This window comes from Opisthorchis viverrini, assembly GCF_000715545.1.
Source record: "Opisthorchis viverrini unplaced genomic scaffold opera_v5_15, whole genome shotgun sequence".
NCBI lineage: Eukaryota > Metazoa > Platyhelminthes > Trematoda > Opisthorchiida > Opisthorchiidae > Opisthorchis > Opisthorchis viverrini.
The window spans coordinates 2,100,736-2,122,456 of NW_008751671.1; the positions used below are offsets into that span (position 1 = coordinate 2,100,736).

Consider the following 21,721-nt stretch of genomic DNA (forward strand, 5'->3'; position numbering starts at 1 on the left):
CGATGAACGCCAGCCCCCAAGTACCTTTTACCAAAGGTTTTGGCGTCGAAGTGATTCTGACACTTGTGAAAATTTATACATGCAGCAAAAAGTAACTAAGTACAAGGGAACCATGTAGGGACTTTTATGAAACAGTTGATTATTGACTGGTGACTCAGAGTTTTATAAGATACAAGATTAAATTCAAGTATTCTTTATGTTTTTGTGGCGTCACAATCTGTTTCAAAGTAAAAGTTGAAGCTGATCTTTTCTTGTGTTGTGTAGCAGATGGATGATACAACGGAAAATCCTTTCATCGGCCCTAGAAGAGCACAAGCATTCACGTGTAGGGCAAGAACCGTTCTTCAAAAGCGTCAAGTAATTGGAACCTTTACTTCATAAGGCTACACGTTCAAATTCAGAGTGGTCTGCCCGGAGTGAATTAAATCCTAAATTGGCATTGAACAGCAGTTGCGTCGTTTAAATGTACATAAACTAAACCCCCGGAGTCTGATCAAAATTTTGTCCGGCTTAAATAAAATAAACTGTATACAACGAATAGGCAAAGAACACACTGAGAGTGACTTCATTCAGAGCTTATTTATTAGACCAGCAGTGGCACATGAAGGATGTCTATTCCACATTGAATTATTTTATCTAATGATTATCATGTAACAATAGTACAGACTCCAAAAAATTACCAAATGCTTAAAAGATCCCTTTTTGACTCCTGAGTTTGGCCGAAAATTATTCACTTTTAGATGATTTTTCTCAAGTTAAAGGTGCAAAATTAAAAGCACATGACCCGGGTCATAAAAAAGACACCTGCTTTCATTCGTTGAAGTCAAAATGCTGCAGTTTCTCTATGAGAATTTATTCCCATAATCAGTCTGTTGCCATGTGTTCTCTACAGAATACTTTAAATTGTCTGTTTAACATTTCAGATCCGTTCAACCCGGATAGAGTACTTTTGCCTTAAGCTCATCAATTAATGGTACATATGGTCTGTGAACTCCCCTGCTCAGGAAGGTTCCATTGTACAAATAGAGACTTAACTAATATTGTGTGGAGACCATCAAAGTATAGGATGTTTCATCACGCTTCGTTGTTGTGTTAAGCAGTAGTTTTGCGGAGTCTACATATCACACCGATTGTCGACCAGCTTTGTCTATAAGTTAAAGTAGCCCACTTCTACCGAGTTGGTGCAACACCTGAGCTTTGCACAAGGTTTGCAACTAACTCGCCGGATAGAAGTCAACATGGATTGGAGGATGTTGGCAACAGTGTATGTGGTTAGCCAGATTTGAAACATTTAGTTGTTGAAAGTCGTAGTGGGTGGAATAGGAGCTAGGATCCCCTAAAAATTGTATGAATTACGCACTATATTAAACTTTGAAGGCTTGCTCTTCATATCCAATGAAACCTGGGGTTGGAAGGTTCGTGCATGCGTCCTTGTTGCCCTAATAGCTTTTTAAAGAATGTACACGCCTTTGTCATACGGTGTGCTTTGTGGAAGGCTCCTCGTGGAACAATCTGGTTGCTTTTTTTGCAGGAAATTTTCAAAAATTCTAAAGTATAACACAGTTTTGCAGACACTGGATTATCATTGCCTTTTAAGCGTCGACTAATTTGGTGGTTCTAAACAGAGTGGTACATTCGCTCTCGAACTCCTGATTAACTATACCTGGATTCATGTAGTGAAGTGGACAGAACCATATGGGAGTTTATACCGTGGGATCTTGTAAAAAGCAGAGTCTGAGTGCTAAATACACACAGTTGACAGTGAAGGACATGTGAAGTAATGGGCAGCTGATGTTTGTGTCAACCTACTTATTTAGTTGGTTTAGTAAGGGATTTTGCTTTTCGACACTGGTGGGACATGTAGACTAAAAAGTTAGAATAGTTTTCTGAAGTCTAAGTCATTAGATTTTGACAATTCGCTTATGACTCATGGGGTTCAAACAAGTAGAACATGTTAGCTGATGATTAACTTCCATTTGTCATTAAAGATCAGTAAAATACACCATTCCGCAAAAGGCCGGGCAATTTTTTGTTAAATAGCTTCAAAAGTCCAACTAGTGAAGTATGAACCGCAAATTGCTAGAGAATAAAAGAACATCGTACGATCAGTTCACCGGTGTAAAAATTCATAACCTAAAATGAAGCCAAACAGGTTGAAATACTAGATCTGCTGCTGATCATTGTTGATCTATAAATCAGTTGGTGCTTGGTCAAAAAATGATCATAAATCAATCTGACTGTAGATATCACGCAAAACTGATAAACCCACTGGAAGAATTCTTCCACCGGAAACGTTGAGTTGCCGCTAGTCCGGGGCTGGATTCCACTGAAGTTGCTTTGGTTTGTCGACAAGTGCGTGTCAACACAACGTTCTGTATTCCAGTAGTGCCCACAGTCTATCCAAGGTAGTTGAGTGGTGAAAGATGCTCCGAAGTAGTAGAGAGACCATGCAATTATCATGTTGTAGAACCAATCCGTATAAAACGCGACCAAAACCACGCTGTATCCCACACCTGCGTTAAAAACGTCAAAAAGGATAGACCGGCTTTTTGAGGAACCAGCTAAATGTAAGTTGATTACGAAGGACAGGAATTATTATCGAGTAGATACCGGAGAACGTTTACGGTGAATTAAAAATTGTTTCAGGTATGAACTTACCTTTGAAAAGTGGACAGATGCGTCCCCAAGATGTAATCGCTCCTTTGCGAATGTATTGTCCCAAAGCCAACTCCATGTAAAATAACGGAATCCCACCAAATACCAACATCAGTGTGTATGGAATTAAAAAAGCACCTGTGACAAACAGAAATATGCTATTAAGTTGTCATATTTAGAAGCATTTTTATGATAATGACATTCCCCTATGTTGCGACCCTCGACCCGATCCAAAACTCTCACTTTAAAGATGCTTGAAAATATATTGAGAGATTCGTAAAGTCAGACCACTCGACTCTATAGGGTTCATGATTCTTATTGGAAGGCTGAGTTTTAAAAATTTAGAAAAAAGATTTATTGCATTCCGCTGAGGTTCATCCCGTAGTTTTCATTCGTGTCTGAAACGTCGTTAATCTACGTGACTCTAAAGAGTGAAAAACCGACTCGCTTATCTTAATTTATCGTTGAATTACTGTACGACGTTTGTATTTTCTGCATTCTATTACGTTACTAATTAACATACCAACCTGTGGATTCTAGTTAGCGGGTAAAACTAACGTCGTAAAAAATAGAAATGCAATGCAGTACGCTCTTCTTTAGCTTCCAAAGTAGCATTGTAATTGCATGCATTGTGTATTTTAATTTTGTGCCGTGAGTGTCATTTTCTCACAGCCATTCCCGGAAAGCCACCCAAAAGTTATAAAAGCCTACTATGAAAAACCGTCACTATGGAAAACCGCTGTAGGCTCCTCCTATGTGGTTTTGATTAAGCCGTTTGTTCGTTATATGCATCCCTACTGCAGTTTTGCTCCCTTAGTGTATTGTATTTTTCTGTATTCGCTGCATGGATCTTTCAGTGATCCCAAAGCAGGGCCACCCGAACAACGGTACTGGAGGTAGTTTTGTGATAGCTGTTGTATAGAACAATAAATATCGATGGTAGCCAATCCAAGAGCATCAAGATCTGTCGGTTTTATCTGGTCTGTTTTCCTGATAAACCTTGACACCTTTGAACCCGCGTGTTAGGCATATTACTATCCTCCACCATTCGCTGTTTCCCTCTGGAATTACGTCGACTGGCAAGAAAACTTCAAGATGGCTTTAGACGCGGCTTGGCACAAAACCAGTTTAGACTTATCCTCTGTCCGTCGGTGAAGTCTTATCTGATTAAAAGATCAGGGACTGGTACCAGCACACTGTGCGTTTATGTGGATAGATGGCTTTCACCCAGACAGCAGCCAGGTGTCAGACTAAGGTTTTTATAAAAGCTTCGGCTGATTTGGGGTTGTTAGTAAACCTGCGGCATGATCTAACCAGAAGTGATGGTTGATCAGCGGATGCTCGGCTCCCTTTCTACTCAAAATATACCCATATTTTGAGTACCAAAAATACATCAAGCATTTCGTTAGTTTCGGAACAGCGAAAACTCGACACAACTCTCCGGATTCATGGACGTTCAGCATGTGCCGGTATTTCCTTCAACATTTTTTATTCGTCAGCTTAATACTAATTGATCGATAGTGATTTTTACAGACTAATGAATATACCTTTAATTAAGTGTTTCACAAACATCCACTGAGATTTCGATACTGACAAAAGGGTGTAGACGTCAAAAATCTGGAAGTAACCGTGGTGTGCAGAGATTGGAGATTCTGCGCTTGCATGTCACCGTTACTCTGGCATCCACTTCATTAATCTATCTGATTACCAGACGTCATTTGTTTTTCCGTTTTTTACCATTTAAGACGCCTACAGTCAGTGTGTCGAAATATTGGTAGCCCCGCGCAGTGATGATGTCTTTTCGCCTGAAAAGAAAGCCTTTGAGTGCTAACTGCCAGGCTCGGTGAGCAGATAAACGGCAGCCTGATCAGCTACCGGAAAGACGCCCATTATTCGTGATCTAAATCCACTGGCCTGCCTAGCAGTCGGAATTTTTACCGATGGATTAAGATTCATATTCCTATCAATACTTTATTCTTGGTCTTGGTCACACGAGCATACTAAATGATGCCATTTACACCGTTTTCTTTGCGTTCTCAATAGTGTTCTAAAAGTGGCACCTAGAAAGGGATAAAGCTGTACTAATACAACTGTGTTGACATGTATTTTCATTGCACCCGTCTAGGCAAAAGAGGGATATATAATTGAACAAACTTTCATGAAAACCTCCTGCCGATTTTACTACTGTTGAGGACACTCGTTTGGCACAGGAAGCAAGGTTTAGGCTGATTCTGTCGTTTATGGCATTCTACGGAAATTGAGTAGAGTACACTTTTGCTTACTGAGCTACTAGTGGTACACTCGTTTATGGAACGAAATATGAGTATTATACTCGAGCCAAAGTTCTCTTGGCAATAGATGACGTGCAGAACAGGAACAAAAATTACACTCATGTATTTGATGGATGGATAACCCAACGGTCCCCCTGATTTCATCCATCCTCCAGAAATTCGTGTAACTCTATTTGTCCAACGCAATTGTAGCCGCAGATACATCAGCATTACCAGTGTAATATATACATTCAGTAAGCATGCTCCCGTTTTCTTTTCCACCTTGTATCCTTAAATATGTGTCCGAGAAAAGAGAAACGAGTTTTTCAAATGTTTGTGAGTCCATAACTTGTGGTTGACTACAACAGTCTATTCAGAAGAATAGCAAAATAGCATTGTTACTCATATTTTACGGCCAAATGCTACAATACGGTGTAAGGGGCTTTAACATTGGACAGATAGACGTTTCAACACGGTTAAATCATCCCAAAAAACTTTTGAGGAATGCTCCATTTAGGTTGGTTTACAGTCAACTACATTCCAAATGCTAGTTTAATCGGGATGGAATCAGTGATCTCGTACGACCGAACGTCTTCAAGCTGCGATGTTAAGTGGGATCAAAATTTGTTTCATGGTTTAATCATGTTAAGTAGTCGGGATTGTTAACGAGTAATCTTTAGACAGATAGGGAATATCCACAGTGTGATTTCAGACGACAGAAGTTTCGCTAAGGAAGTAGTGAGTAATTCCTTGCCTCGCATTTCCAAGATTCGGAGTTGACATTTTCGCATCGCAACATTAAAAAAAACTGTTGTGGGCTTTCAATAATTTCCAAATTAGTTTGGAACAGCGAGAAAATATCACATTAAACGATAGCAATATAAAACGTCCCGCAATCAAGCATTATACCAAAGCTGACTACCCATCATAAGCCAGCAGTGGCATTTTATTCCTCAGCTAAATTCCATCCAATCCACGGGTGATTAGACCGTAGACACCGGGGCCTTTGGCGGTGTAAAGTTCCAAACACTTTCAGCCAGGGTTTGTTATGGGCGGACGTAAAAGTAAGCGAATCTGTAAGAGACCCCTACTCAGCTTCATGCTATATTAGGATAAAAATGAACTGACAGTTTTATGACGATTCCGGATATTCGCTTGGAACCACATACACCATGGGTTTTATCACTGACGCGTTTGTTTTATTGACTCCGTTGATGATGAACAAAGGCTGAATAGCCACAGAGAGAAAAACAGCAGGTGAATAAATTCATAGACCATCAATCAGGGCGAGATATAAGGCATAACTGAGGCAACTAATTGGTAATAGCCTTCCGACTAGGGAGTTTCGTGTGGTGAATGGTTGATTGATTTTTAATTGTTTCTCATAATACAGGTGATGTCTATGGCAAAATATGGTGATTACGTATTTTTACAGTGAACAAAGTAGGATGCGCGCCAGAAAAGAAAACACCCGTGTGATTCTGGCTATATTGATGACGTATTCCTAACTCTGAAAGGAGAAAATGACGGAGAAATCGTTTGAATCTTTGCGGTCTGGTTGAATGAAGTCCCATTTTCAAGTGTCACTAGAGCTCACGCCAAAGGTATTTTGCTGTCCCGTCCAAAGTTTTAAATGACACTCTAAGGGAGAGACGTTAAATATCCTGGAGAATCAGCCCGTTTTCAGATATGCTAGAAAGCTTTTACATGAAACAGAATCATTTTGATGTGGCATAAAAATTTCTGCAAAACCAATTCTTTGAAAGCGTTTCACACGTTCTTTCTAAAGCTTCCAAACTCAATTTTGCGATCACTCTAGGCCAGAAAGTGGCATCAAGTTTGGATTCTGCCTGCCAGACAGCTTCTTATTGCTGAATACTTTCGGGAAGCGATGGTTGCCCTCTTGACTCTTGAGTGCCATTTCATACGGAGTTTCAAGTCTTCGGGTAAAGTGTTCCACGTTATCTTACGTATAGGGATAAGAAAAAAAACAAGAAACGCTTGGTTTCCTTCATTTACTCTGGACGGAAGTAATAGGATATCAGAGTGTTCTTCGGGACATGACCATAGCAACGGTACAAAATACCGCAGTGAAAAACACCGTTGGCCGTCCTATTGAAAGTTCGTATGCTGCCAGCAAAATCGAGAGCCTCTTATAGGTTCATATACATCTGCCTAATTCTATGGTCCGTCAGTGTCGCCTTGAGAATAGTATGTTAATCGTGTTCCTCCAGAAAGCGTTTTCAAAGATCAAATGACAATTATCATCATTTGGAAGCAATACATTTCCTGGCGATTGAACAGATTTGGATAGTTCTCTAGAAGCAGAACCTGGTTTGAGTGTAATGTCATTTTTACAAGACTGCTTTTTGTATTTTTTAAGCGATTCTAATGAAACGCGGGTGGAGCTAATTTCTGTCCCTTGCTTGCCCACGGTAAACCGCATAATTTGAGTACGAGACGTGCATGATATTCCGTTGAATGCTTGGTCACAGAGACGGACGGTTGTGACTACTACAAGTCACGGTAAAACCTGGCATAACAACACGAAGACTCGCACATGGATATTAATGCGCCGGCTAGAGAAGGAGAATTGATTTCGTTTGGTCTCTTGACTCTTTACTTTCAGCGCATTTTCAATTACCAACCTCTTTGATGTATTGACGAAACTTTCTTAAACAACTCAAAACAAATGAGCTTCCGTAAAACTGACAGACTTATGTAGTAATTAACTAGGATTATTGTGAAAATTTCAAGTAGATCTTCAGAAACATTATTAAAAATGAGCTCACACCTCAGCAAAATCAACGTGGGCACAAGGTAGAACTTACCACCACCGTTTTTGTAACAAAGATATGGAAATCGCCATACATTAGCCAGATCTACTGCAAAACCAATGACAGACAACAAAAAGTCCGCCTTTTTGTTCCACTGGTCACGGAACCGACCATCGATAAATGTTACTGATCCTTTGGGACGCTTGATTCGCGGAACCATTAGAAAGTTCGGATCTGTATCATTAGATGTATTCGTCACATTGTGAAGAGTGCCAGCATCCGGAATGGACAAAAGTGATAAGCGAATTTCCACCGCAGATGCAGCTGGATGATTCTCAGTATTGTCGATGGATACTGGCGTCTCTGGTTTCGAATTTTTCTTCCCAAATGGCATTCTACTGAGTAATCCTCCGATGAGTTCACGATGGGACTTTTGCGTTGTTTATCTTGGCACTGTACTCGAGTTTTATTCGACTTGCAACCTTCCCAGTTTTTCTAGTAAGGGGCTTGTCATTGGTTAACGCAAAAACCAGCTCCATATATGCGAGTGCAATCTAGGCCCAGTTCATCAAGCATTGTCATGATTCGACAAGGCAACTCCACGGTTATCAGATTCCTGTTTTCCCACAACCGGCGGATGTGAAATGACATTATCGGGGTTTCATGTTGAATCTTCTGAGCGGAAAACTTTGGGTTCTGGTTTGCAATCAGTGCCTCTCATGTTGTGACTTTCCACAATTTCTTATTTAACAGTCAGAGGAGCAAATGATAACATACCGGAATCCAAAAGCCGGTGTGATTTTTCAAGAAACTTTGTTTTTTTTTCATGTGAGTTTCAAGCCAGAACGAATGGTTTTTGGTTCAATCAGATTCATTCCAGTTTACTGAAGCAAAGTTGAGGTATATTGGATAGAAACAACAAATACATTCAATTTTGGGTACAGTATATCACAAACTAGGTAGAAATGTTGTTCTTTAAAAGTATCAGAAGGGCAGCCTGTACACTGGATATTTTTTTCTGTATTCATTTGAACATGCACCTAATGAAGAAACGTTTGCGCCAACATGGTAAGCGGACATTGCGGGACACTTAAATGTCACAACCTGTAGCTCAGATAACAATAAAAGATGCGTGAGTAAAATTCGGACTTCAGAAAAATCACGATTTGACACTTGTTTAAATTGAAAACATGATGTCGCATCGCTTACCAGGTCGAATATACACATACCGACGTTTTTCCCAATCTTATGTTTTAGTTTTGCCCTCAAAAGCGTACCCTACAAACAGCATGGCTTTGTTTGCAGTAATTGAGCAGTATTTACAAACAGGACGCTTATTCCTATTGCAGGGCATTGTCAAAAATATGTTAAAATAATTTGACGCAAGATAGTAATTTGTTAATCGACACCCATCAGCATGTCGTCTCGCATCAATGAGAAGTCAAAATTGACTTTTGCAGAGTAACGAAGTCCGATCTCATTTAGTGCATAGAATTCTGCCATATCTCTGTCATCTGTGACTGAAAAATGTAAAAGGTTCCACAAGCGGCTGGACGCATGCTTTTGGGATTCTTTTTGAGCTGTTCATGAACAAAAGAAACCTCTTTATAATACTAAGCAGTGAAGCTGAGATACTCCGTAAAATCAGTGTGGGACGTGGGCAGTGTGCATTACTCAAGCTTTACTGGTGGCACATAATACAAGGACCCAGTCATTCGCCGTCTCATGAATTTCATTCAGCTGCTGAATATAAAAAATTCAGGCAGGCCATATAAATCATGCAAAGTTGGCTCTCCGAAAGTGAGCTTGGTATACAACCAGGGAGATTGCGTTGAAAGTTAGAAGGTTAAAACTTTATAAATCTGTTCCAAGTAGGCGCCCTCTATTCCAGAAAATGGTTAGTACACTAAGGATTGCAACAAAGGTAATGCACTCACTGCACAGAACCACGTTTTGCGCCAACAAATACTTAAAGATTATGTTCGAACTTATAAATCCGTAAAGGGTGAGATTATTCTATCTATCAGCTTGGATATGCTCGTGTGTTTTTATGAGGGAATGCTGTACAAGTAGTTGAAGCCTCATGAACGCGGCCATCTACAATTTGGTAAATGTTTACTTACATTAGTTTATTTAACCTAAAAATCAGGGTTCCCTTGGATAAACACATAATGAACGATTCCATGAAGAAAGCAAACCGTCTCATTACATTTATTTAAAAACGTATATCCTCATTTTTATAACTGTAATATTACCAAGCCCACAACAAACATCTGTTTGAATAGTGTGCTTCTGATAGGTCCTCACTGAGATGAAGTTTTTGATAGAACGTTTAAGACACCCTTAAGGTGCGCAGGAAAGACAGGATATTAAACAAGGTGCCTCTGCGCTTGCATAATCAAGAACATGAAGGTAAAACTTATGTCCTTCGTACCCTGTTTAATGTTGGATCATGCAGATGTCGAAAATCAGACACTTGAACACCAAAACTACCTTCCCCGTACTGGAGTTCTTACCCGAATGACCTAAGAAGTAACTGAAAAATTCCAAATTATTTTTTCTGCGTGCACTTGGATTGCACTTTTAACAAGAAATAGTGTAGCAATAACGTGAAATCTAAAGAATAAAGAGAAAAGTGTTTCAGCAACTCAAAAACAAGCATATTTTTAAATTCCACCTATTTTTAGAGGTTTGATTAATGTGGTCACTCATTTATCATCCTACTACTCGAGGTAAATTAGTTTCACAGAAATGCGAAAATTTAAATGTTGATTCTCGCTGAACTCTTTCGGCCACCAGCTAACAGTAATTCAAGACAGTATGCTGGGACAGCGTGCAGGATGATAATTCCACCAATTACAACTTTATTACAACTTTATTGTGTGAGTCCAGTTAGGTGGTCTCAAACAAAGTTACTTGTGAGTTACTTGTAATGGCAAAAAAGGGAACAGAAATTCGAATTTTTTGAAAGTGTGCAGAATTTATGTGCAACGGTTCGTCCACTCACATTCATTTGTGAATCAAATGTGCTAGAGAAGTCAGGTTCTGACTTAAATTGCAGTAGACTGGACGAAAATGAATTATTCACCGTTTGCAGTTACTTCGCCGATATAAATTGCTGTTTCACGCTCTGTAGGCTTTTGAAGCGCAAAAGCTCCAAGGTAAATTAAACCTGCTGTTGCTTCCGCGCATACCCGTTTAACGGTGGATACTACTGATGAGGCATGCGAGTAATATGTTTTCTCGTGACTCCGCTTAGCGGCCAGTGGAAGTTGGGATTTACAACGAGATTTGTGAACTTTCTTGTAGGATTCGCTTACATTTGAGTGGTGGTGAAGTAATAGCCGAGAAAATTCGGGAAGACGCGTTCCATAAGAAAACGGGTATTCAGTTTTTATAAACAAGATGCGTATGAGAGTTTTGCTTTCCTGCCAAGTAGTCTGTAACGATTCAGTTGTTGTTTTCTAATAAATAACTGCGCTGCAAAGGCCTTCTTCCTTCCACCAGTAGCGCTCTTCCCCTCTGTATTTCTTGATCAGCCGTACAGCTGTTTCACTCTAAACTTGCTTTTTCCGAAATTTACACAGGTTCGCCAAATGCCAAATAGTTCAAGGAAGTTGGAATGCACAAATCGGTGCACAATTGTGAGTTACTTAAAAATTTGCATTCCTAAACCCCTTCAGTGTTTTCGCGGAGCACAACATGCTACCGCTTTTTTCATCAGTAGTGAGGATAATATGTTTTCGCTGCCGTGTTGTACCCACCGTGCAAAGATGAAAGCCGGTTCACACAAGTATAAAGTGTTTATGGATTATGCCTTTATGACAAAACAGAATTCATATCATGCAATGTAACAAATTCCATTGATCATCCCCGCAGAAATCCAAATGAATGAGCACTTTCCTGATCACCTAAAATTGGAGAGAAAAGTGGGATGAGATGTGCAGTAAGATAAGAACCATGCATTCTAGGATTGTAATTTGTTGATCTGGTGGTTGTTCTATACTTACCTTGTGCATATGCTTTCTTTGCGTTTGTCTGGTCCACTGAAACTCGCTGAAAGTATGGAGGAAAGGAAGGGACTCAGGCTTTGAAGATTAACTAATCGATGTGATGCTTAGTGTTTTCGACTACTTTGGCTCACTGGAACAAATAACTAGCAACTAATGAAATCGACGTGGGTAATTGGGAGATCCGGAAATGCGAACACGTATCAACGAGCGTCAAACCAGTAAAGCGGTGTCTCAAAGAGGAATATTCCTATGTGCAAATTAACTTTCATGGTTTCTATCCTAAATTTATGAGGGATAGATTTTATGCGCATACGTACATTTCTGACCTACTTCCTCCAGGTCAAAGGAGAAATGTGTTTCGACCATGAAACTTGAATTTTACGTCGCGCTTAGTCAGTGAGTTCAGTGGTAAATCTAAATCCATTTCTGACATATTGTTGCAATGCATGGTCTCCGATTACTACATCTCACTTCAATAGATGTGGAAATAATTGGTCCACAATCAGGAACTCCGATAAAGTTTTTTTTAAATTTCTACAAAAATTTTGGAGTATAACATGCCTTTCACAGGTCAGCAGCATAGCGCACTCAAAAGGAGACCATTTTATCAGGAAAGCGGCCGGATGAAACCTTAGTGCTCGTGTTCAGTGCACTACTGTTTGAGTGTGTCTTCTCAAAGAGGTCAAATTTGAGACTGAAAACAACTGAAAGCTGTTGGTCATTTTCATTACTGTACTAAATCACCACCATCTAACCAACCTTGGGATCAACAAAAGTGACTAGCGACAGGCTTCATTTGTTGTACTCAAATGCATAATGAACTCCTAATCATGGTGCGGTGAATAGCAAAATGTGGACAGACTTAAGTTGTACGAAAAGTTCGTTTACGGTTATTTCTTCCATGAGCTTATCGGTCGTCATTACTTGATTAATAAAGGTGATATATAGAGAAGCCAATCGAAGCAACATACAAACCTATGACCAAAAGATTGAACGAATGCCCGAGTGACTGTACATTTGAAAGAAGAGTTTCGTGAACCGGCGTATGGTTGGTACAAGGGTGATATCGCTGTCACCGTTGTCGGTAATGATGGTAATTAAAAAGATTTTAGTGACAAGCATGAGCATGGTGAGACTGGTACTTGTTTAATATTGGTGGCACTGATAATGTTATACTGTTTGCCACATTGTCTAGAAGGGGAGAAATTTGGTCAATTTCCCTTCAGGCTCTCTTCTAATCCGAAGTTTCTGAGCTAAATACCGTACGCAGCTAGTTGTGCGACACAAAGTCCCGCGTGTTAACATACTTTGATTTGCTGAGACGCGGAATTAATTCGACAGAAACCTAATTAAATCTTTTATCTCGTCTGGATATTATTTGCATCATAGTTTCACAGTAAAATTAGAGAATGAAAGAAAACAAAACGCCGATTTTCAAACTAAATACAACTAACTATTTATCGCCAATCAGTGGAGTGTACACATTATTTAAATGAATAAAGACAGTCCTATAGACAGAATTGAACTATTTACCTAAAAGAAGAAGAGCATCTGTGCAGCTCCTCTCCACTCTTGTAAGCTTTTATTTGAGCACTCAACAGGTCGCAGTCGGGGAGCACGGATTACTCTTTAGCTCTCCCTTATTTGCAATACCAAGTATCTAATCACTGCCTAACATGAAGTGCACCGGCGCTTGCGCCATTTTTTAAAAACATCACATACGCAAGGGAATTGAAAACACTGGTCCTTGAGATTCTTTTAACAGCAATCGGAGCTGCCGTGGAGTTTATTGAACAGGTATGATGGCTGTGTAGCTAGCGAAATCAAGTAGATTGATTTGAAAACGCCCCCAAACCATCAGCAAGAGTTCATACTTCTCCAACCGAGGTCTCGTGAGCGTATAGAACTGTCGCATCTGGTGACACAATATAACCATCGAACTGAGTTGAACGATATGTTACACACAATGTTGGAACACATCAGCATGGTGTTACCGGCTCCATAATATCTGGGGTCTCAGTAATTCCCCCAAAATGGATTTACGACCAAATTGTTGCTTGATATGAATGTCGACCAATCAGGCCTCCGGGTTGTGTGCTTGTCGGAGTAGCCAATCGTTCCATGCATTACGGAAAATCATTGAATGTCGTTGCGACGAGGGTGCACAAAACAGTAGTATAGTACTAATGCGACGGACTTCCTGAGTTAGCTTTTGAAGCAATTCTAATATGCAGAGTTGACCAAAAACTAATGTGGTCACAGGGCAGCTAGATTTCCACAGCCGCTTTCACTGAGTACAGTCTGCTTCATTATCATGGATATGATGAGCAATATCTTTTGATACAAGTGAGCACACACATAAATGAATGAAACCATTAAACAGAACAAGTCATCACATATCCATCGGTAGAGTGGTGGAGTGAGAGGTGGCCAACGTCCACAGCAGCTTTCCCTGTGTAACAGCTGAAGTACAATGCCAATTGAGAACTAAAGTTATTTCATATAGCTTTCGCTTACTTTTCCCCAGCACAGTATAGTGCCCAGCACTGATAGCACAGATTAATGCTTTAACAACTATGAAACTAGAAAGCTTACTTGTGTTGCGGACATTCGGTGTATGAGTGCAATAGTTTCCCCCGTAAATATATCATCGTTGAATAATGTGTCCGGTTTTTTTCACAATTTTTTTACATATCGTGGCATAGGAATATATTCGATTGATTTTGTGTGAGTTGAGAATTTGGGTGTCCTTATACCACAAACAGTCTATAACTAGCCTAGAGGAAGAATGAACTTTACCCGAGGAGGGAAACTTCATCTGATGAGTCGACACTTAAGGAAACAGTAAAAATATATGACCCCGTAATGTAGATCCCGTGACTAAAGGACGATCGGCGCTATGTCCTGTCTTATTGCTTCCTGATCACATCGATGATCAGTCCTTCATGGCTTAGCGATTAACTGTTTGAACCACTAGCCTGTATTTCACAGATTTGAGATTACACAGAGTTTCGTGAATCGCGCACGGGTCATGATTCCCACTGGGGATGGATCAGCTGTACAGTGTTCCGTGGCTTCTCAGCACAGCTTATCCTAACTTACTGGATGAAACTTCCGCCAAGTTTATTTTACGAACGCCCGCTCTATGCTCATGATTATTCTTTCAATCGGTAAATTAGATGGTGACCCTCAAGGCTAAAAATTATCTCAAGATTTCTGGTCCGGTAGGTGCCGGATCATTGATGATATGTTTAATTTTGGTATCTAACAACTTTCCTTCGTTTAGTAGAAGAAGGAAAGTCTTGATGGGACATCGAGTGCGAAAGTATTTTGTCGGAGAGCAAACACCCAAAATTTTCACCGATGAAGGCCGTTTCCTGCCTACGGTCTGTCGTCGGGTGGGGGTGATTTCTAACAAAAATACGGATTTTAATTTATATGTTTAAAATTCTCCATGAACGTAAAATTTCATTATATTTCCACTTTGCAAGTTGTGCCACACCTACCTTGATGCCAGTATTTCTCCGCATACCCATTTCTTGTAGAAGTTCCCTTGCAACTACTCGCAAACGACGCAACTCATCAGCCGGATTGGCCAACTGCTCTGGATAGCCGTATTCAATGGCGTCTTCCACATTATCCAAATAAATTGGACTTGATTGACTGGGATGCGCTTGCCAACAGACATACAGTAAAAAGTACACGGTCATTTGCAGCCTTGATTTCTGTCTTTGCATTGATGTGCCAGCCTTCATTCTGTGTATAGCACGCCAACTTCTGTAAGAAAAATAGATAAATAACCGTTAATTTTTGGACCACAGTTGCTTAACACAAAAATGAGTATTTATAGTGCATAAAATTTGGTTCAACCTAGTCAAGTTCTGTCAATTTAAACATTAGAAAACTTTTTTCTATCTCAGAACTGCACTTGCCTTACAATAAATCACACTAAAACAGTTGTCTATAACATTCTTACCCCCTAAAGCCCCCGTTTCCTAGCGACGTAACTGGTTGCTGTAGGGAATCTTTAGTTAATTTTCACAAGCTATCACCCAAAACCGTACTAAATGAGCCAGCACAGGTGCACCGAACGTAACGGTCGTGGGTGAAGATTGAAAAACGTCTTTACATGTTAAAAATTTAAAAATGAAGTCTTGCGTTAATCTGTATAATGTTACACCTTGACCTATATCATATTTATGGTAGTGAAAAAATTAAACAGGTGCGCAAGGCCCTGTGTAAACGAATCCGCTTAATTATCAGTTCTTCGTGATGCTGAGTAGACTCTAGAATATTTGAGTACGCTTAAATAATTAATTTCAATGCTCTGTGAAGTCTTCCCTGGCATTTTGTTCTCATGGTTAGATGCCCTTTTGTGGGAAACAAGCATCTCATGAAGAAGGATGACACTTCTTGATCGTTATATTCTCTGCAGCGGCATTAAATTAAGCCACGATATATTCATCAGCCAGACTCAGCAGGTGAACAGGCTTACGAAGTTTGTGCTGTCTTTCAAAAAATCTAATACTAGAGTTTTTCAGTTGGCGCGCAAAGATTTTTGCGTAAAGGCAGCTTTCTAGGCCATATAGCAAATTACTGAAGCCATAACTCGGTAGCCTAAATTCGACTCAGCGCTTAAACTTAACCCACTGACCTTGATTGTAAAACCTTGATGGCATTCGTGACATATTTGGCACGCATTACATGTTTAGCCAACCACTGCTGAAGATCGAACGCAATTATCTATTTATTCCTATTTCCGCATTGGTGAAACCCCTTTACAGGGGGTTGTCGCTGCTAATAATTTCTAAGCTTATAAGCAAAGAGTTTACATATTTGTCTTCCAAAAGGCTGTATACAAGTAGCAACAGTTCCAGGGAGAAATCTGGCTTCGCGTACGCGTCAGTGGTAAGTATTCCATGGATTGTGCTCAGCGCACACAGTAAGCTGCTGTAAGGCTACTATCCGTCTAATGTAGCATTGATGATTTTCCATTTGTTCATTGAATTCCCAAATATTTTTATAGAGATCGTCGTGCAAGCAGACGGTCGGAAAGCAGTAGCAAAGAAGCGAGCAATTCTCATAAAATCTTCACATTTCGTGCAGATCGGAAAACGCGATTTCGAAAATGGGGCTGGGTCGTCCGTTTTCCCCATCAACAAATCCGTTGGTAGTCATGCGATATGATATATATGCCAGTGGAGTCAATATATTTATTGATCAAAAAAGAAGGCTCATCGGAAAACTGGTAATTTACAAAAGTTTTGCGTTAAACTGGTCATATTTTTACGGTTTATTTGAATTTTTTCGACTTTTCCGAACACGTTGGGGGTCAAGTTACTACATATGTTCCCGTGCTTACGCTGAAAAATGTGTGTTTTGGGGAAACCGTAATTTCGCACCTCATGGACTGCAAACTCACAGAGAATAAATAGATTTGCACGAAATTGTGTTCGGCTATGCAGGTTTTCCCTTACATATAGACATACTCAATCTGAATCTGATTTGCGAGAGAAGGATGAACTGGACAATTACTTTCTGTCCATTAGATATTATGAAGTACAACAACGAATACCACCGAAGCGCAGCCGTACTTACAGTCCCATATTTTAATGAATGATCACCAAATCGACGCTATGTCTGATGCAGAAAAAAACTATGGTCTCACTGAGGAATTATTTTAAACCACTTACACTGTGGGAGCGCAATTTTTGTCACTTATGTTTACACACTACTGAGGGATTCAAAGAGTACTGGTTCGGTCTATGCTCAGTCTTGTACATCACATGCAGAGGATTTGTTCAGTTTATCAACTGTCAAAGCGTAAAATTTGATGGAAAGAATAGGAATAGAACTAATGAAATCGTTAGCTGTTTTGTGCCCTTAAGTTGAACTTTGCAAATGATACATCTACCTCTTGAGTGAGTGATATATATGCAAGACAACATTTGTTTGACCGTTACAAAGGCTTTTTGTGACCAACATTATAAAACTGCTCACAAGCACGTCAAAATAAACAATATTTAATCAAGATTTAGTAGACAGGAAAAACCGCGCTAACACACTTAACGCAATCCTATGAAAATTTGCCTAGCTTACTTTGATCAACAGTAGCACCCAAACTTTAATATAGGCTCATGGTAGGCGGTTCTGAGTCAGACCTTGAGGAATATTTCATATTGTGCCGTATTGTTCATTAAATTCAGAGGATCGGTAAACGCTAGTTGACATAAACAAGCCCCGCAATTCTTGGCACAACGCACTTTTCATATCGTGACTGAAAACTCTTCAACAGCTCATGACCGATTTCGCTTCACTTGAAGAGGATGAAACAGGTGCAGCCCCTAAGATTCTGCTACTCTATCGTTAACAACAACTTAATTTACGGCTTTTGACCTGTCACGTTACAATATTTTGTTCAAGATAGGCAAAATATCCGAAGACTGCTTCTAAATAGTGAGCCACAAGATGGAAGGAACGTTTCTTTGGAGTAGCAGTACTACGTTTCTCTTGAAAATTATACAAAATATCATCAATATCCTACCGACCGAAATCTAAGGCGACCAGTATGCAAGAAGTTCGGCTGAAGAAGATCACAGATGGAGGATTCAGCTAGGATTTAGTTGAATCTTCCGTGAACACCAACACAACTGCAGATGACTAGATTCGGCCAAAATGTTTTTTGCATCCGGACTCTAAAGGTAGTGCAGCCTATGCACTCAACCCAGAGCCTCATGTCATGCAACACGTGTGGATGCAGCCAAGATTGAAGCCGATCCAAAACACGTTTGCTACTTTAGCTTAAGCTGCTTCTAATAAATTCAGATGGACGCCCTGGGGATCTTTCGGCGCGGGGTTCCGATAGTCTTTGAAAGTAAGTTGCACGCCTTAAACCATCGTCATTTTCTCTAATATAATGGATTAATTCGCTGCAAAACTTTCTTGAGACCTTAAAACGTTATGAGGAGTGTGCAAAAAAGTACAGAAGTATTCTGTGCAACCAGATATGCGGATAGGAGCATGGATTAAGTCTTTCTCAGTCGACAGACAGTCGTTCGTCGTCAATGCTGCGACTGAACTAGGTGATTTAGCTGCTTTTTATGGATATCTTTTAACGTTTGATCACAATGCACACACACATGCATATATGCATGGAGAGTACCGCACGTGCAATTGCCAGTGCACATGACTTTCAATCACTGACTGGACTTTAGTTAATAGCACTGATAATGTTTCAATATCAGCCATGTCTATTCTTGCCTGAACACATTTTTCAGAGTTTTTTTAAAACCCTTTGACAAGACCCGTTTTGACCACCTCAACAGTCCTCGGGTCCCTTTCAGCCTCATGTTCTATTTGGACTCAAATCGTACTCAGATTGCGCTTTCTGAAGTGCGAAGTGCGAAGCACGGCAGGGTCTATTAGAAAGAGTCAAGGTGTGTTCTCACTTTAACAGTATTAGTCATTTCACAGCCGTTGTTTTGTTAGCTGAGCTGGACAATTTTTGTCTGCAGACGTTTCATTGTCAATCAAGAAGACGTCATCAGTGCGATCTTAGGAGGCACAGTGGAGCATAGCAATGGGTCGGTGGTTGTACTTTTCATTTTATTTTTGTTGTCCACATCAATGAGCCGGATCCATTGCAATGTTGATGGATGTCATTAGTTACCGTTCATACTGGAAGCTGAGAAGTTATTCCACATGAGTGATCATCATCCTGGCATGAATATCTTTGCTGGAGAGTATCACGCACCGAATTCATCCATGAGAGTATTTTGCTCACAACTAGTGTGTAGACCACTGGGCAACATAGAGAGAGTAGGAGATCCATATGATATTATATTCTGACACTGAGATATTAATTATTCTCTCTCATTTTCTGCTTAGATTATTGCGGCAGTCTGAGGGCATCGCACCGCTTGCTTGGAAACAGGCATTGCTTTTTTTTACGTCTTCTGCTACTATAATTTGAGTTCGAGTTCATTCCAGCTGGTAGAATGAAGAAAAGCTCGATATTGGGCTATCCTTAAGACGTTTGTATTTGAACACTTGAAGGATTATTTTCGCTAACCACGACCATAATTAGACAGCAAAATGAGAGTTCTCCACAAGACAACGCCATGTACCGTACCTTTCAACTCATCGAGAGTTGCCTATAGTTCAGATGAAAAAACGCATTTTCTTTGTGCAGCGGAGGACCTGTGGAAAACAACTGAGACTATTTAACCCTGAAAGGCTGTACTAATGGCCTCTCCAAACCGAAATCAAAGTATGGCGTCAGGTTGCCTGGTGATGCCCATACAATGCATCTGGAAACAATCTGTAGAGTTGTCCAGGTGAAATAATTGGATTGTGATTTCATTGATGCCTTCCAACTTGGTTAACCCTTGGATGGTCCGATAGCGGTATTATAACCGTGTACTTTTTTCATGATTTCTTGTTCAAATTTATCGGGCGTTTTGCATGGCCTGCCGACCATGAAATAGTTAATCACGGAAAACTTGTGCGGTGGCACAACCTTGTCATCGGGCAAACAAACACGCATGCAAAAAATTCATGGTAATCGGGACCTCTCACTGGCTCACTTCACAGAACATGCGATGTATGAGCCATTGGAAAATGCGTGATCAAAATACGTTTCATCTGAAACTACAGTCTAACAGAAACCCTATTCCAATTCATTTCCATGGGGTTCTGCCTACGCCACTGTGGTTGTTGCAGGTGGATACTGGTATCCTAATGAGCTGTGAAATCTATCAATTTGAATCTTGTGTAACATATTACTCTACCTACACCGGACAAAAATACACTGTTCACGTCGGTAAATTGGTTCGGTAGAGTTTATCCAGCCGGATTTCATAGGTTGTTCTGATGTAAAACGCGGCTTCGTTTCTACCATAACAGGTATGTTTTGAGCTTTTTACAAACTCGTAACAAGAGGCCTTTGAATCATTCTATTTGTCTGCCCCAACTCTCTGGTAAACTCTTGGAAAATTATTGCGGACGTGTTTCCGACCACACTATGGTAGACACAAGTAGTGTGCGTTTTCTGGATGTTTGAATGAAAAACCCTTCACTTCATGGCAAAACTAAGGACGTCAGGTGCATTTTATGGGAAACCACCTATTAGATATGTGGATGAGTAGAAGACCGGTTCGCATGTGAGCCATTTGTTATTAAAAACACGACAGTGCCAAGACAATATATCGCGGTTCGAATTTTCAGGAGTGTTGAATAATAAATGACCAGGCTGACTTGTTAAAATTTCTCTCCTCATCTCACCTGGAAACCTTGCTAAGAAATCAGACCACTTATGCGCAGTCATGTGGACATTCCTTGTCTAAATTTTATTATTTTGGTGCTCATCAGATTCGCCACGAGAACCCTAAAACTTTAGGAATGTTCACTTGACTGCTCCCAACTATTCCGAATTTTTTTAGCAAATAAGCTATATGAGTTGAAAGAGAAAGTCAATTTAGTTTACCTTTTCTATGCATGATTTTCTGTTTAATGACCGCGAAGTATCGCGGTAGATGACGATAAATGTACAGCAACCGAATTATAACCTCTCCTGCCACGTCACTCTAGTGAACTGTATTCAGGACGCAACGCTTTCTTTAATTGCTTCTAAGGTCCAGTAGCATTTGGCATTCACGAGACATGACGGTTTTCATTGAGTATCTCGTGGCTACCCTAACAGTGGGAACGAGGTTTCGCATAGTAATGCTAAAATCTGTTGATTTTTATTCAGAAACGCCAAGTAATCCTATGAGCTAACTTTTGTCTGACGTGTTAGGGTTTCCAACCAAGGGGAAATTCCCAATACAGGTCCATTTGTTAACATTATCAAAAAGATATCCACAGTCGCCTTATAATAGAGACCATACCACGTACCGAAGGACGCAGCACACTGGCTTCCTGTCTAAGTGTTTTCAGGATTTTCAAAGTAACGACAAGATCATGCTTAATCTAACAGTCATGTTCCTAAGCAGAATTATTGGTCACA

At 40.1% G+C, this 21,721-nt stretch overlaps 2 protein-coding genes across 2 annotated transcripts in view; one reads left to right on the forward strand and one right to left on the reverse strand.

Annotated features, from left to right (window-relative positions):
- The window catches only part of T265_12790 (hypothetical protein), a gene marked incomplete at both ends in the record, with an annotated part of 30,383 nt that extends 14,913 nt beyond the window's left edge, over nucleotides 1–15,470 (reverse strand). The window contains 5 exons of the mRNA XM_009165490.1: nucleotides 2,270–2,561; nucleotides 2,659–2,793; nucleotides 7,757–8,110; nucleotides 11,713–11,758; nucleotides 15,222–15,470. Coding sequence (XP_009163754.1) covers nucleotides 2,270–2,561; nucleotides 2,659–2,793; nucleotides 7,757–8,110; nucleotides 11,713–11,758; nucleotides 15,222–15,470 — 1,076 coding nt within the window. The remainder of the gene's footprint in view (nucleotides 1–2,269; nucleotides 2,562–2,658; nucleotides 2,794–7,756; nucleotides 8,111–11,712; nucleotides 11,759–15,221) is intronic.
- The window catches only part of T265_01416 (hypothetical protein), a gene marked incomplete at both ends in the record, with an annotated part of 88,737 nt that overhangs the window by 44,698 nt on the left and 22,318 nt on the right, over nucleotides 1–21,721 (forward strand). The window lies entirely within an intron of this gene.